The 18503-nt window shown below is 37.6% G+C and overlaps 1 protein-coding gene across 4 annotated transcripts in view; it reads left to right on the top strand.

Moving 5' to 3' along the window:
- Positions 1-18503, top strand: part of LOC126462962 (ADP-ribosylation factor-binding protein GGA2) — a 131893-nt gene that overhangs the window by 79149 nt on the left and 34241 nt on the right. For all 4 annotated transcript variants that reach the window (XM_050096115.1, XM_050096117.1, XM_050096118.1 and 1 more), the window contains exon 8: positions 7886-8310. In XM_050096115.1, the coding sequence (XP_049952072.1) occupies positions 7886-8310 (425 nt within the window). The remainder of the gene's footprint in view (positions 1-7885; positions 8311-18503) is intronic.

Genomic DNA, 18503 nt, shown 5'->3' with positions numbered 1-18503 from the left:
GTGAGATGAAGGGGTTCAAGTCCAGTTTCCACAAATACGACTTGAGACCATATACATAATACCCACATACAGTTTCAGGTGTGAAAGAAGGCTGTCAGTGCTGTTCGAACCCATGGTCTGTTGAGGCACTGTTACCCATTATTCTCATGATATATGCTTGAGTGGTCCACTTATAGGAAATCAAATAAAATATTCTTATCGGAGGTGTAGATACTCCACCGTTGGTGTAGATACTCCACTGTTATGTGCGAAAATAAAGCTATATGTGTGAGTATTATTCATCAGCTTGTGAATGAGGATTGGAATGTACATCACCGCCTAAGTATGTCAGCTATTCAGTAAATTGCACTCTGTGGAGTAAACAACGCTCTGTGTAGTCTAAGGATCGAAAATCCAGGAGCTAGAAATCACAAGAGAAATTCGGTATGGGAAAGCAAAAAAGCTTTTAAGGCATTGTAAGCACCTAGATTTTTCAAGTTTGTTAAGAAGGCTAATGCATTAACCATGGCACAAACCAATAAGACATGTACCTGCAAATGCACATGACAAGAAAAAAATCTTCCAGTACCCAGAACTGCTCCCAGATAATCGTGAACATTACTGTCCTTTAGTGTGCTACCATTACAACAACCAACAGAAAGGAGGGGGGGGGAGGGGGAGGGAGACTGCAAGATGAAGAAATTCATAACTACAGGGAACAAAAGGAGGGCTGCACAGTTGGTGGACCCTCACCCACAATACTAACAGACTTTCAGAAAATTGGTCCAAAGGTGTCGTACTGTGTGGCGCAAATTTTGTTCGAAGAGATTGATGCCGACTGTCCACCTCAAAATATGAATTTTGAAGTTTGCTACAGGGAGCTATCTACCCCAGAAACCACATGGTCAGTCTTCACTATTCTTGTTGAGGTGAGACTTTTGGTGCTGGTGAAGCCCTTGGGTCTTTGTCTTCCAGAGACTCATTTCAGAGACACTGACTGAGTGAGGTGATGTGGCATAGTGATGAGACAAAGTACTTGTATTTAGCAGGATGCTGGTTCAAACTCCATCCAGTCCCCTTGGTTTAGGTGTTCCATGATTTCCCTAAATTGCTTAAGGCGAATGCCGGAATGGTTCCTCGAAATGAAATGGCGGATTTACTTCCCCAATCATATCTTACTCCATTTCTAATTACCTTGACATTGTCAGGACGTTGAATCCTAATCTTTCTTCCTTTTTCTTCTGTTGTATCTGATTTTAAAGATACTGGAGGAGTAGAGTGCACAGATAAGATTCAAGTGATCATCAGATACAGTGGTGTGTGGGTTTATTCCTTCCATGTCATTGTTGAGAGAGACCATTCTGAATATGAAACAGCCATTTAAATTTCTTGGTCCATATTTGATTATGAACTGATATGGCTATCACATATACAGGTCTTAATATTACTTGAACATAGATAGCTAGCACATGAGATATTATTGAAAGTATTTTTAAAATCTATCAATTTATCAATTATCTATTGACTGTTTTGTGCAAGTATTTCAAACTAAAAATAACTTTCTAAGCATTTTCATTGTTTAAAGACAACAATACAAGATATGCAGATTTGTCTTATAAAAAGTAAGGTATTTGAATTCTTCTCCTTTAGTCTGTTGTATTTTTCATTAATTATGCAAAGTCGACAGACAGCACAAATATTTAGTGACCATTACATGCAACATGCTATTAGATTTTGCCCAGTATTCTAATGCACAAGCACACTTGTCTGTTACAGGTTTTTCAAAATATTGATGTAGGTCAATTATGAAATCACCGTCTGGTGTAACGATATGTATGTTACGCGCTTGCTGATTGGGCAAAAAAAGTAGACCATCTGATTTCAAATGTAGACGTATTAGCACTGCTCATAGATGCTTGTGTTTCAGGTATTATTCTTGGTGTTGCTGCAGTGATAGCAGCATACTCTTTCTGAAATAATTGTGCAGTGTTGTGTGCCTCTTGAAATGTCCTGAAACCAAGTTTCTTAAACCTAGGATGTACTAATGTCACACGTGTGGTTTCAGACTTCCATTGACTGATGTAATCAATTAATCCAAAACCTTTGTTCTTCATTAGCTGTTAAGGTGCTTTCCAAGTCTGACAACTTAGCTGAAACACCTCGTATAAGAGGTATAATTAAGTAAGCAGTGACATATGACTCCCCTGAGATTGTTGTTGTTGCTACTTCAAAAGGTTCAAGAAGACTCATCTCGTGTATAGCTAAGTAATTTTCTGCTGTGAGGGAAGGCTGTGCTTTCCAACTTTCATTGATTGCTGTCGCAAGCTCACTTCAAACTTCCAAAAGTCTTTTGAGTATGTAGTGTGAGCTGTTCCATCGAGTCGATACCTCTTGTATGAGTTTGTTTGTTTTGTTTGCTCCTTTCTGAGCATTGCGCAGTTTTTCACTGGCTAGTGTAGAGTTACAAAAGAAAGTCACAGTAGCCTTTGCTTTCAATAAAAGTTTGGAAAATGATTCTACTTTGAAACAATCGTGTACTGTTGAGTTGATGCAATAGGCGAAACAGGATGAGTGTTGAATCCTTAAGATTTCAGGTGGGTTTTTTTCCCTCATAACTGCAGCATTGTCTGATTGTCTGTAATGACTGCTACTGTTTTGTTATGAATATTGTATTGTAGTAAGATTTGATTGATGACCAGGAAAAAAATGTAATGTTAAAATTAAGTGCCAATATGTCCAAGATTTTGCTTAATATTCTCATAAAAAATCAATGTCTTCTTATATGAAAAAATACTTTCATATATAAAAAAATAATTCTCATAAAAATCAGGCCAATATATTACTTGTTGATGATAAGTTCAGCTTCAGCATCTTAAAAGTGCAGGGAAATCAGGAAAAAGAGGAGGAGGAGGAGGAGGAGGAGAGGAAGGTTTCCATGATGAATAGGTGTGTGAGAGGGTAAATGTTTAGTGGTCTGCCATGCAATGCTGCTACCTTACATGTTAATGCTTGCTGATGAACTGCACCAGATATGATATAAACTGCACGTGGGAGTAACAACTTTAGAGAAAGTGCATTGAAGGGACAAGGGGTGTTTCTCAGTTGACTCTAAATACAAAACAATAGGGCCATTACTCTACTGTAGTGCTACAGCTGCTACATTGCTGAGGTCGGCAGCACTCATGATTTTAATGCAGTCGGCATAAAGTGTATAGCTTGTGGAAGTGGTGTTGGGTGTTTCACTGTTCACCGAGGGAAGTGTAAGGAGGGGTATAAAGAGAACAGTAGTAATGAAGGGTAAGGAGAAGTACGGGGAGAGACAGCAATGCTGGCACCTTCACCCATCTTACCGATGTATTCCTATAATATACCCAGGCCACTCGAAGTCTGAACTTGACAGGTCCTGATAGAAAGTTTTTTTGACGGATTCACTATGTTTGTGATACAACAGCTACCATTACACAACAGATGAGAGGTTTCCATTACCATTGGAAAATTCTGATTCAATTAATACAGCCTGTGTTAACAACTTGCTATGGTTAGCCTTTTTTGGTGAAAGATATGCATTAATATTGACGCCATTTTATAAGTACCAGAAGTTTTAGTTTTAATTCTAGTTCTTTTCCAACTCACTAACACAATGATAGCTTTTTCGTATAAATTGCACACCAAAGCACGTTGTTTATATTCTTGGAAGATAGCAACACAGTAATTGTAATGCCACGACCAGCCGATTTTGCTCTTCTATATTAATTTTGGTTCAGTGTTGGGATTCACATTCATTTCTCTCTTGTTACTCTGTTATTGTACAAACTTGAAATTCATCTCTCAAGTGTAAACTTTGGGCAGTCCGCTATAAATGGTGTGCAGAAGTAACAAGGTTTTGAGAAAGCTCATTATAGAGACACCTGCATTCAAACATTTTGCTTATTTGTAGTAATGGATAAAAAAATAAATTAAGCCTGTTGTAACACAATTATTCTATGATTTGAAATGACACAATGTCTTTAGATTTCTATTGACAAGAGGGGTGGGGGTGGTGGGAGATGAAGCTGCCAAGAAGAACTTCACAAGCTGTACAGACGTGAACTGTACAGGCATGTACTGCTCACGAGAATGGACTGAATCTCAACATGGTATTGAAAAGTTAGGGAAGCAAACATTTTAAAATATATTACTTATATGTGCCACTGTTGTGACCTACAATTGTTGTCACTTTTAATATGAGTGAAACTAATTTTTTGTCCATTATAAAGTGCCAAGTAAATATCAGTACGCCTTTGTTTGTGTCGGTATCCATGTCTGTTGTAACACTCAACAAATTACATTTTGTAAGGGCTTTTTCTAATTTATTTTGTATCTCTTCATGTAGTTTTGGAATCAGAGAACATTTAAGTGTGGTTTTATCTGGCCTCTCATATCTGCTGTCTATGGCATGAACAAATTTTTTTGAACCTTGATTGTTGGAAGTGCTTTACGGCAGCATATCGATAGCGATCATTTGTGCTTAAAGGGAATCAAGTTCTTTTTTTCCTTTTCAACTGGTGTCATACAACTGACTTCTTTTAAAATAATGTTTTAAAAAACTTCTTCTTTCTTTCTTTCTTCCCCCCCCCCCCCCCCTCGCCCCTTGCACTTTGATATAGCTCATAATTTGACCTTCACCTTTCAATTCTACTGCTAATCTATGGTTCTCTAGTTTTTCACATACTTTCTTTTAAGCGATCTCTTAAATTAGTTGTATTTTCTGGATGTTTATATTCTTTACTGCAGATGGTACACTTCACAAACTATTATCTGCCTCCTCCTTGAAAAAAATTCCACACAGATGATTGATTTTTATGATTCATTTTCAAAACAATAACAAAAAAACTCTTTTTATGCACTTTACACATAAACAGAGTAATCTTGGAAACACAAGATTTCCTCAGCCAACAGAGACCTGGTGGCACACAAAAAGTACAGATCATTTCATGTCAGCGCCACTCAGAGTACTTCATGGCGACTGTGCTCTTTGTATCACTGCTGCCAACAGTAGCGTTTCAACAGTTGTGGCTTGTGGCATTAAAGTTGTGTGACAAAGAATAATCGCGTTGTTGTGTGGCATTTAAATAACAAAGTGAGTGATGAAGAAGCCATTGTTTGCACTGTGAGGTACCTCCTGCGATATCACGAAGAGCTAGAAACTCAGCATCCTTTCTCCTGGTGCTTGAAAAATTAATCAGGTTGCAGAATGCTGTAAACCGGTGAGCTAATTCACCAACTTCACTAGGTTCAAACAAGGGATTTCATCATTAACGGGCAAGAACTTAACAAATATCTACAGGATTAGAAATTTTCACAAAAACATTCCTGGGTGTTCACCACCAAGTCTTGGCAAGAAGAGGTTAGTTTTATCTTACATCCTTTGAAACACTCACATTTCACCTTAATTACTACTGAATATGCATTGCAATACTGTGAAAGCAGATAGCCTGTAAATACAGTTGTATATTTTAATGATTATATCCACCCACCTTACAAATAAAAACCTTGGCACTTGACACGTTGTGCTTTAACTTTATTCAGTTTTGTGGGACGTGGTACACTCTTGAAGGAACAAGCTCTGCTAATTGAATAGAACACAGGTAACCAACATATGAAAGGTATTTGTGCTTCTACAAAGGCAGAAGTGACACAGGGGCGTTAGGATTGCATCGATGTTTTGTGTTTTCAAATCATCTTATGCATTAACATGCCTGATTGCAACCACTTGTAAGTCTACAGTGAGGACTCAGAAACAGAAGAGGTCAGTAGCGAGTGTATTTAATTAATAATGATAATAATCATCTTTATTTTAAAATGCATTATACAGTACAATCATAAATGCTTACAAATCTTTAAAATGGCCTCCCTTTTTTTTCCCCCCTACTGTGTTGTATTACAACAACCTTTTTTACTTTTTTATTCCTTGCTACAAGTAAATATCCTCACACGTTTGAAGATGACAACCTGTATAATACACATTCGTGAATTCATGTTATTTATGTGTGTACTTTTCACAATAAGCATGCGATTGGTTCGACGTACTCATGACCATGAGTTGTTGTCACTGGAAGACGAACACGAAAACTCCCTCTCCGACGACCTGTTCCCCATAGCAGCCAGTCTATTAACAACATACATTTACACACAGCATAGACTGGCTAAGGCACTACCTTATTTAATGCTGATTAAATATCTCCATGCAATCTACTTCCCTCTGCACTCCACTCGCCATGGAGGTAATAGGACCTGAGAATTTTTCACGCGACAGTTAAAGAAGAATTACATTATAAACTATATGACTGTTGATAATTACGTAAACCAGATTACTGATAGTGACGATAGTGCAGACACTATTGATTAATCAATAGTTTATTGATGGTTAAGTAACACTAATAGGTCTCTTAAGACACTTGCACATCTTGAAGCGTCTTAGCCACAGTTCTTGGGGAAAAGCACACTACATCTGCTCCAATTTTATAAGGAATTTGTGCAGTCCTGTTTGTATGACATGTTAGGAAAGAGAGCACTCAGTCTGCTAATGAGAGGGCAATCTACTGCTTGAGTGAGAACTTGCCTTCAGTATTAAGTAATAACGTTTAAAGTTGGAAACACAAATTAACATTTTGCAACTTTTTCCCTGCTTGTACCAAAAGTTCTGAGAAGGAATAACTATGTCTGTACCAGCAAGATTTAAAATTAGTTTTGCAGCTCTTTATTTTTTTTTCCTTTCTTCCAGACAACTTTTAGACACCTATGCTTTTTAAGTATTTTTCTATTTTGATACTAGTTTTTTTTATTTTAAGTAGTTTATTATTTATGCTATCAATTTTTGAGGAACCTTTTAATTATTGATGTACATATGTAAATGATTACACAGTCACCTGGCCTTGCATGCAAAAAGTTCTTGTTGGTAATTTTTTTTCTGATATCTGTTAAGTGACTAATGGGTTCAAGTGCCTTCTGATCTTGCCAAGAAACTGTTCAGGTTACCTGACATGCATAAAAAAAAAAGCAGATTGATGTGCAGAGCACAGTGAAACAACGAAAAACAGCTTCACGCTAGCCTTCTAACAATAGCTCTTTTCCAGAAATAATTCACATACACAACCACACAGACACCCAAATGCACACACAGCAAGACTGTCGTGGTCACGGGAGTGTGCATTTGGGTGTGTGTGTGTGTGTGTGTGTGTGTGTGTGTGTGTGTGTGTGTGTGTGTGTGTGTGTACTATTGCTGGAAAAAGAGCTAGTCCTTGAAGGCTAGTGTGAATGCTGTTTTCTATTATATGTTACTGTGCTCCATAAATTGATCTGCCTTAGTTGAGTGGTTGCCTTGAGTAGTCGCCTTTCGCTTATTTTAAATTAAGTTAAATAGGAGTGTTATCTTCAAAGTAACAGTACCAAGCAGGGAAAAAATTTCTTCTGTTATGCATTTTTATTTCATTAGAATCATATTGTACCATTCTCCATATAATCATTTATGTCTATACATAATGTGATTGTGTGTATAAGTAGTTTTGTTCCAGTGTCAGCATTTCTTCAACCTCCATATTGATTGAAAAAAATTTTCCGTTCAATGTTCCTTCAACTTTTACAAATAAATCGAAGTTACTTGTTAAGAGAATTGTTTACATGAGTGATGTACTATATTTCCCACTTGAAGAACTGCACCACTGCCTGTTTGTAATGCCCAGTGTGCATGCGGTCATTGTCATGCTGTAAAAAAATTCCTTGTGACTCCTTCCCTTGCTGTTTGACATGCTTGTGCACACGCACCCCCCAGCCCCCGGACAAACACACTTTACAGATGACTCTTATAGTATAAATAGCTTTTTATTCCTCAGTATTGAACTTGAAGTTGTGCTTTTTTTGTAAACAGGCCACCAGCGAAAATACCCATGAATTTGCTGAGCAGACAGCAAGATGCGGCAAAGCCAGACAATATCACAACATCAACACCCATCAAGAAGAGTGGCAGTGACAATTCATCGGGTGTATTAGATTTGGATCTTCTTACTGGAGAACCAGTGAAGCCCTTAGAAAAAGATTCTGTGCAGAAAATGGAGAGCAGAACATTAGATCTACTTAATGGTGATGATACAATGGTAGATATTAGTGAAGAAACACCAGTACATTCTTTCTCTGAAAATAACAAAAATGACAGTGATGACCGGCTAAGTGTTAACTCAGTAGATGATAAATCTCACAGGACTAGCACAGAAAGTGTAAATATCTGTGAACCTAAGCAAATTGAAGTGAAACCCTTGAATGACATCAATGTTTCTTTGGACAGTATAAAACCAGGTAATGATAAACTTGTTTTATCATATATGTTATTTAAAATGACATTGTTACAAATCTTTGAATTTAACTTATATTTTGCTCTTTGCCATTTTCCTGTATACACGTGATATCATACCCTAGTTTCAGGTATGTTATGAAGTTTCACTATAGAGAAAAAAATTATATTCTATAATGTTTATTAATAATTATTTATACAAAAAATGGAGTTTATTTGGAGAGTGGCCTAGTCTAGTTTTGTGTTTTTCTAAGGCACCTATAATGAATGCTAATGTAATTTTTTAATGACACTACAAATACATTAGGAACATTCTTTAAAATAATTTCTGTGGCAGTGTGCTAGCCACTATATGCCCAATTTATTTCTTGATTTTTATTTTTTAAGGCATTGAAATGTATGTGGCTGATCACAAATTGAACCATCTCAAAAGTAAATTTGGCAGATTGAAAGTCTTTTCTTGCCGCAAAATCTATCTCACTTCAGAAGGAAGCAAGTGTAGTGAAATCTTGTATGAAGGAAAATATGCAAAATCTCTGCTTCAGTTAATTGAAAAATGAAATTGTAAACAAACTATGGCAAATGTAAACGTTTAGATTATATAGTGGTGTCCAGATAAGAAGGCAGCTGAGTGATGCATTGTGTGCAGAGAGAAAGATGGAGGATAGTTTGTAGTGTTGCAAGTGTGCTCTCTATCCCTGTTGCACACCAGGCTCTCCAGCTGTTGCCTAACCAAGTAACTGGCGATGCTAGGATAGTGGCACTTTGGACCACTGTTCCTACTTCTGCCTAACGGTTTACAGGCTTTAACTGATGACATAACAATGTTGTCTTATATGACATGAAGGCTGGGCAGCATATTTGAAGTGTGTGTTTGGTAGTATTTGGTGATGCTCTCTAGTGTTGAATTTTGATGTTTGGAAACTAGTTCACTGCGTTTTTATTGTTAGTGAGAGGTTGCAACTGAAGGTAGATAGTGGCAGTTGCTTTGACTTGTGGTTTGAAATTTTTAGTAGTTATCGTACATATCACAAAGAAATTCAACAGTCATTCACTGAGTGCTGCTGTGTTGGTATGATCAGCAACTGCGTGCCTTGCGTATACAGTAGTGGAAATTGGTGTAAAGGCAGGTTCCTTACAAAAGTGCTGGTCTTGTGTGTGAAGCATACATGTATCAGTTTTGTTGTGAAACTATTAGACACATAAATGGTAACAATGGAATTACGTAATTTCTTTGATAATATGGGTAACAAAATAAGGGGTTCACATTTCCTGGATGAAAATTGTGGTACATAGGGTCTCACTGTTCTTTTGTGTTATCTTTCCAACCTCTGTTCTTCCTAATTGCCTCAAAAATTCTCCGTGTCGTTGATTTCATTACAGCCATGATAAACATGCCTTGGAAGTTTTTGGTTGCAGCAGAAACATGCGCAGATGCATTATCTTTTTGAAAAAATTAGAGTTTCGTCCCCTAATCTGTGTGCATTCTTATCAGTTCTATCTATATCACTTCAGTGTACATGTTGAAAGTTCATTCTATTGTTCAACCATGCAGTGCAAGATTTACCTTTAACACAGAAGGCTGTCCAAATCATAATGCTTCCACTGCCAAAATTTCTGCTCATTCTTGCCTGCTGCTCTGTTCTCATATCATGCCACTAATATTGAAATTCTTTCGGCCCGTCAAAGATAAACTTTTCATAATTAAAGGTCACTTTATCCCATTCTAAAGTTCACATCGTACGTTTTTCAGTGAACTCCAATCTACCATGTTTAAGTTTGAGTGTTAGAGCAAGTTTCTGCAGGTGATTCTTGAATGCTAGATGTTTGTCATGTTACAAAATATGTAATCCGTATCTGGTAGTTACTGGCATCCATAAACTGGCAACAAGTTGAGAAGGATAACAATTTGTGGCCCTTGCTTTTCCCAAAAGTAACCATTTTGATACCACAGATAATTTTCTACATTGACTATATTTTCCATTCTGTCCATATAGTGTGCCCAATCTAACAAAATTATCAGTCATTGTACTTGAACCATTCAACTTCTTGGTGATTTGACAATTGGTATCCCATTTCATTGTAACCACTGATTTTTGCTTTTTCATCACATGACAAATGTTTTCTGCTTGGCAGTTTCACAGTCGTGCCTTATGTGTACCATACACACCGTCACGAACGATGTCTTGTTTCCTGTCTGCAGTAAAGGCATTTAGTATTTGTCTGAACTGAAGGAAAGTTGCCACCTCTAACTGGGAACTTTACTATCAACTCTTATGAACTACATATGACCTAGTGTCACAAATAGGCGAAAGTAGTGCACCTTAAGGTACATGTGCGAACTAGTGCAAGAAAAAAATGGATGTGGTAATGATGTGATCTATAGTGCAGCTCAGGTTTGTTTGGTTGTGAGTAGATAAAGCCAACGAATGTGAATAGAAGAAAATTTTGTGTGGTGACTGACAGATATGTAGCATAGACTGAGGTCTAGGTTACGTTTGACTGTGGCTGTTTGATTGTCCACTCATAGCAGTCACTTTTAAAATGATCATTTCAGAAACTTGGTGGGATATTTTCTGAGTGTTCCGATTTCTAAGGTGGTGATTAGGCAGGCACTGAGGAGAACAGTTTCAATTTTGTGGAACATTCAAATTTATACTAAAACAGTTGTGAAATGATAGATTGCTACTCACCATGAAGGTGACATGTTGAACTGTGGACAGGCACAATGAAAAGACAGAGCAGCTGGAGATAGCAGTGAGGTGTGCCTGCTTGTGTGAAAGTGTGATGTTTTCCTTTATTTTCTGCAGAAGGATTTTACCACAAGCTCAGTGTGTAACAATCTTTTCATTGTGCCTGTCTGCAACTCTACGTCATCTTTACAGTGAGTAGCAATTGAATTGTTTTATAGCTGATTATATTCCAGCTTGGGCTTTCCATTGTTTACTTTTATATTGTGGTATTTTGAACAACTATTTTTCATTACCGGTATACTATTGCATATTTCATTAACTTGTCATGATGAAGTTTATTGAACTGCTATCCCCTTGCACGCACTCACCTCGCTGTTGAGCTCACGGGTCATGCGCCGGTGGGAGGATGAGTGGCTGGAAGTGACTGACAATAAGCTCCATATAGTCAAGCCCACAACGCGTGTGTGGTGTACTTCCTTTCAGTCCCATTGACGGGACAAGGTTCTCCTCACTCGGCTTCAAATAGGCCACAGCCCTATGACGCACGGCTTCCTGCTCCGGCGAGAGGACCCTCCAATTTGTGGTGCATGTGGCGTCCAGGTCACTGTGCGCCACGTTTTATTGGATTGCGTTTTATTTTCTGACCAGCGGGTCACGGCTGACTTGCCAGCGGACCTGCCATCTCTTTTAGGCAACACTCAGACGAATGTGGTTAAAGTTTTAAAGTTCTGTGCCCTGTCAAATGTTTTTACAAAGATTTTAGGGAGAGGATTTTAATTTGGTCTCTGTGTGACAAGCTCGCCCATATTTTATGTAAGTGGCCAGCCAATAACAATTTCCAGTGGCCAGCCAATAACAATTTCCTGTGACATTCTTGTTGCTATGTTTCCCCTTTCCTTAGGTTTTACTTTCTTATGTAGCATTTTCCTTCTTTTCCTGCTTTCTTTGAGTGTGTGCTTTAGTTTTCTTAGGTCTGCCCACATTTGTTCCTTTTAATGTGTGTCAGGACGCTGATGACCTCGATGTTGAGCGCCCATAAGCCCCAACACACCACCACCACCACTGTATTTTATCATTGGTCCTGTCACATTGTCTTAACCCTAGCAGTTCAAACGCATTTTCTATGATGCACTTGGGCAGGGGAGTTATTTTATGCCCACCATAAAACAAATAAAAAAAAAGTAAAATTAGTTAATTGCTGTTGAATGATATTAATAGCATACTTTTTAAAGAGGTGCTAATGTGTAAGTAGGGCCCAGAATGTGAATACTTTTCAAAGAAGTACTGATGTGTAAGTAAGGTCCTGAACCTGAAAATGTTGAGAGTGGTACTCATTGGGAAATTTGACATCTGCTATTAACACTTAATTTTATAGGTTAAGTTTAAATGAAAAATTTAAAACATGTCTGGAATCTGCTAGAAGAAGTCATTAAACACACAAATATTTTTTCCAGAATTTTAAAATATAAAAAAGTGACTAGATTACAATATTTTCAAAAGGTGGGCTTAAAGAAACCACCCTTCCCGGTGGTATCGTGAGGCTTAATCAGTCAGCACCATTCTTCGTCAAATACTATCCCATATTTGATGTATTTCTTCTAAAACACAATTTTCACATCACTGTATGATTATTTTGTATGATTTATTTTAGTAAATGTGTTTTTTACTTAAATTTCAGTATCCAACGTATAATTCTAATTTACGAGGCTTGTCTAAAAAGTATCCAACCTTTGGCCAGAAAAAATATTTCGAATACCTGATGGGGTTGGCACCCTAATCCCTTCAAAGTAGGCCCTTGTGCTTGCACACACTTAGCCTACCGATCCTTCCACTGCCAGAAACACCTCTGGAAGTCTTCTTTTGGGATGGTGTTCAGCTCTGTCGTCGTGTTCCGCATTCTCTCTTCTCTACTCTCAAAATGTGATCCTTTCAGCAGCGTCTTCAACTTTGGAAATAAGTCACAAGGAGCCATGTCTGGAGAGTAGGGAGGCTGGCGAACAGCTGTAATTCCATGTTTGGCCAAGAAATTTTGGATCAAGTTGGTTGAATGTGCGGGGGCATTGTCGTGATGCAGTTGCCAGTATTTTGCCATCCACATATCTGGTCTTTTGCGCCAAACTGCATCATGGAGTCACCGGAGAACATGTTGATAGTACTCCTTTGTCACTGTTTGTCCTTCTGGTGCGTATTCATGATGCACAATTCCACGGACATCAGAGAAGACAGTCAGCATCACCTTGATTTTGCTTTGCACCTGCTGCACTTTCTTCAGCCTTGGATACTTGGGATGCTTCCATTGTGACAACTGTCTTTTTGTTTCTGGGTTTTACATGTACACCCATGACTCATCTCCAGTTATTACAGTGATCAGAAACCCAGGATTCGTGTTGGTGGTGTCCAGAAGGTCCTGTGCAACTTCAAAACTGAGGTCTTTTTGTTCCGGCGACAACAACTTGGGCACGAATTTCGCAGCCACTCGGTGCAAGTTCAAATCATATTGCAGAATTGCATGTGCAGAATCTGTACTCACTCCAACCTCTTGGGCAATCCCCCACATGGTCAGACGACGATCCTGCTGCTATGGAAGTCTGTAAATGTTATTCAACTGGCAGACGTACAAAATGGGGTGAGTGCATGAATGTTCAAACTTGAGTACACTTGCCACTGGAGCTCCAGAGAGGGGATGCTTGCGTCTTATTGGCAGCAGCGTAATTGTTCTTGGCAGCTGTAGGAGATGTGGTGGTGTAACTGGCGGCTCGGATATTTGAAAGTGCAGCCGATTAGATAGCGACTAATACCACAGTTTCCCACCAACACCAACTATTCTAGCTGATGTGATATCCATAGTAGTTAAGTTTGATGTATTAGCTGCTGTGAAATTTGTATTTGTTATAAAACTTGATGGTGAAGCTAGTCTTATTCGTGCCAAGAAATTAACTTAAGTCATACTGTACGGTCTGAGCTGAGAAAGGTAAAATTACCTGTCAAAGATGTTTTAACTTTCAGGACCAAGTGCAGTTACTTTGTGGTAAGAATGTGTTCAATCAAATGCATCACAGAAATTCTATTCACAAAATTGTTTGAGTGCCAAAGATTGTGACAAAGTTGAGAAAGAATTTGCATAACTACTTGCCATGTAAGATTTTTTTTTTTTTTTTTTTTTTTTTTAATATATATATCTTCACGCAAGATACAAGAGAAGTGAGACGAGAATTGATCACTTTTGGAGAGACTTATTGAATGGTGATAAACCTGTCAACATTTATGTAGCTATCATGAAAAGTTTCTCATTCTGAGTCATGGTTAAGCCTTCACAGAGCAAAGTTTTTTCATTAGCCTAATAAAAGGAGTGTGTGGTAGCCAAACAAGAAACCAAGTCATTGTTAGTCGTACATCAAGTACATGATGGCCTGAAATTGGCTGGTGGTATCTTCAGGACTGATGTGACTCTCGCACTGCTTGAGATTGGTATGGCAAAGTCTTATGCTGAAGTGATGTGAAGAAGATGAAGAAGCTGAGAGAGCTGGATGGATGAGGTGCATCATCCAGCTAGTTAATGAACTGAAGGCCAAAAAGTCATGGATACCAGCAGAGAGGGCCACAAAATGTGTATTATTTGGCAGAGAAAATGTCATTATCCATACCACAGTGCTGTTATTATTATTTTGGAAACTTTAATATTAATTTTATTCAGAATATTCCTTTTATGTTTCTTGTCCAATTTGTTGCATTATCTTCCCTGGAAAGTTCATAAATCTTTGGTGGTAGGAGGAGCAAAAACTTGCTCTTAATTCAAAGTTCTAACGAACTCATTGATAAACACAAAAATATTTTAACTAAAAATGACTTTTATTTTTACAACTTACCTGTTTACGTACTCTTCAGATATCAAAATACGTCAGGGATAAATACTAAACCTGTGTCTGGAAGTCAGAGAATTTCACTTTGGGAAACTTATGACAACCTTGACATTGTAACTGTTATTAAAAAAAAAAAAAAAACTGTTGCTCATAATTCGCATAGCCAGAAAGTTGTATTTGTTAAATATTTGCAGAGTTCTAATACAATAATGTAACACTTAGTTGAAAAATGGAGTATTTGAACCCAGTTTCTAATTTTTAAATGATTTTTCTTCATATTTAATGCTAAATATCTCAGGTTTTGTGAAAGCTGTTCAAAATAACAGGAATGTAATTTCATTATCTTTTGGGAAAGAATTTTCTCCATTAATTTCCATGCTAAGAGATATTTGCATAAGATAAGGTGCAGCTCTTCCAGAGATTTTATGCACCTGATGATGACAAGTAGAGGCAATTTTCTACTTTCCAGTGCATTGAGATGATTGATGTGAACAGAAGATCAACAGAAGAGAGTGTGTCTTGTCCACATTGTTCACTAATGTATCATTTGCCTGTAGAAATTGGTAAGTGATGCATTTGTCAAGACACTATGTAATGTTTCACATTATTACACCAAGTAGGTTGCAAATTTTGACTGAACATGCAAAACTCCAGGTTAGAATATCAACATGTGAAGTTACAGATGTGCACAATTAACAGACACTTACAGAAAGCTTTCGGAATGCTGGTCCAAGGTGCCACTGATGTGTGCAAGAGGTGTGTGTGTGTGTGTGTGTGTGTGTGTGTGTGTGTGTGTGTGTGTGTGTGTGTGTGCAAACTTCTCTTTCTTTTTCTGGTGAAGGCTGTTGCTGAAAGCTTTGTCCAAGTGTCTGTTAACTGTGCCTTATTTGCAACCTTGCATGTCATCTTTACAGTAAGTAGCAATCTATCTTTTCCTTACATTGCAAATTTTGATTGGCAAGTTAAACGGCAGTTAAACCCTTAATGACAAAAGAAGAAAGCATTCCAACAGGTTTTACAAAATCCTGGATCTTGATGGCGACTTACTGAAGAAACAAATTGAATCATTTCCAAAGTAAGAAACCTGCTACTCTGTACATACAAGTGTTAGTTCCTGATTAAATTCAAATCTTGCTGCTCTGGACATGCAAGTGTGCTGTTTAAATTCAAATCTAAGTGTGTTTAATATCATTTTCCAGGATAAGTACCCTGAACTAAATACCAGCAAAAATTAGCAGAGGGAGATTTTTCAGATCTTGGTGTGCAAAGGTCAGGTGCATGTTCATATGGTGAGAAACTTTTTCAGTGGACGGTTAATGCAGATTCTACCAAAGGAGTTAACATATTTGAAATGGAAAGCACAATTTACCCTGCTAGGTCCAGCTGAAGTAGCATACAAAACACTTACTGCTGAAACTGGAAAAAGCAAAACAACAATAAGTGACATTTTGAGTTGAACTTCAGCAAGTACTCTTCTGTCCTTAGATTCTCATGTATTTTATAATTGACACTGCTCTTGTCACAACCTGGAAGTATATAACTGCTAGTAATGCTGTTGTCATGTATTTTTGGCTTGAAATTATTGCCAGAAGAGACAGAGCAAAGATACCTTAATACATCCTAAAGTATATTTTCTCACGTTTCAACCTGCACAGTGATGATGAGACTCAGAATTCATTAGTCTGGTCTGACTGTTACATTAGGCAGAATATCAGTTATTGGATGATTTGGATGATATCCCGTTTTCAAAATCTGATTGTTAATTAATATTTGATTCCTCATTATGGGGAATAGTTGCCTATGACACAATAGCAATTTGCCATGTGAAGGACAATGGATTTCTTGTCTACAATATGGAAGCTAATGATTTCAGGGATTAGCACACTAGACCAAGTGTTGCATACAGACCTATACAAAATAACTGAGTGTATCTGGCTACAAATTTAATCTGATGACCGTACTACACTAAGGACAAAGAAAAGTCACAACATCGTGCAACTATGGTTTGTCAAAGCATTGTAAAAAAGCTGAGAGGTACTGGGAAAAGAAACTGCCACCAGGTAACATTTCAGTTTTCCTTGTCTTATATGATAAATCAAAAGCACCAAGAAGAGAGACTTGCTTGACATGTCAGTATATCCCTGCTGAAAAATGGAATTTCTATCAGCAATTGGCAACTGAATAGTCGATTAACATGCCTATCTGGCAAAACCCATTGTTTGGGGACTGCAAATGGTATGCAGAATGTGCATGTGTAGTGTCATTGTGACAGGAATAGTGTTAAACTTTTCAGTATTGTCTGCTGCATCTTGGACAGATTTTTATTGCAATAAGCTTTCTATTTCTGCGAAAAATTAACACAGATAATCCAGTGTGTTTCAGCAGTACAACTTTGTAACTGCAGATACAATGTTTTTCTTACAGGAAGATTAAAATTGTGGTCTTTGTTTCAAAGTCTTACAGTAATATGCAGAATAGCATTTTACTGTGTGTACCTTGCCTATATCAAGAAAGCCCAAGTAGGTAATTGAAAAACAATTTTTTGTCCTCATGTAAAATTTACTTTTTGTTGGGTACAACATTGTTCATCACCAGTTTGTTTATAAAACCCAAAGAAAACACGCTGTTGCACACACAGTTCAAAATAAAATGTAGGGTGCCTGGTTGACAATGTTAATAACTCTTGTACCTTTGAGAAAATTTATACGTGATGTATACAAATAAACGATCTTTCAGAGCATGTCAAAAAAATTATGATCACATGTTAAATAACTCAGCAGTCAGTGTGGCACACAAACAGATGCTACAAAAAGAAAATGATCATTTTAAGTTTTATATTTGAAAACTGCAAGTTACAACATACATTGCTTATTGACATCATTTGCCTGGAATACGAATACTCAAGTGAGTAAGCACTCCTGGTGTTTTAAAACAGTTGAAAGTTTTGAAAATGAACTGGATTGGACAGACTTCCCATAAGGCTTTGTAGCTTTGTATTGAGTACTAGTGATACTAGGACAGGGGCTGGGGGGGGGGGGGGGGGGGGGGGGGGGCAGATGTACTAATAAAAGCAGACAGCAGTTTCCTCTCCATTTCCCTGCTAATGACAGTTATTTCTTATAATTTGCAGTGCTCAGTAGGATGGGTCTGTTTAATTCCTGTCATTAATGTTGTCACTGCCAAAGTGTCTCTGAAGTTGTGTTAAAGTCTCTTTGGCATTTGAGGTAGGATAAGATTTGTGATAGGAAAATGGCTGAGGAGGAGTGAAGACCCTCAAAATAAAAAATCTCTCGAATCCCTATGTTTTAACCCACAGTGGGAAGCAGACTATGGAAGACTACTTTTTTATTGAAACACAAACTGACCCTCAGTGTCTGTTATGTAATGCTATTTTATTGTTGTGGAGATAGTACTCTGTGAAATGACAGTTTCATCTCCTTCGTGAGAAATTTGTGATCACTTTGGATCCTTTGGAAAAGAAGCCCAACTTCTCGAGCTAAAACAGAAGAGAGAGAAAGAAGTAAATTCATGTAGATGTATGTGATTACTTGAAAATATTGCTATTATTTATAAAGCATTATCTGGTTTTGCCTTGATTTTTACCAGTTACTTGTAACATGTTTACAGGAAGAGAACCAACTCATT

The sequence above is a fragment of the Schistocerca serialis genome, chromosome 1, assembly GCF_023864345.2.
Source record: "Schistocerca serialis cubense isolate TAMUIC-IGC-003099 chromosome 1, iqSchSeri2.2, whole genome shotgun sequence".
Lineage (NCBI taxonomy): Eukaryota > Metazoa > Arthropoda > Insecta > Orthoptera > Acrididae > Schistocerca > Schistocerca serialis.
Note: the sequence above shows the minus strand (reverse complement) of the source record. Positions and strands in the feature narration are given on the sequence as shown.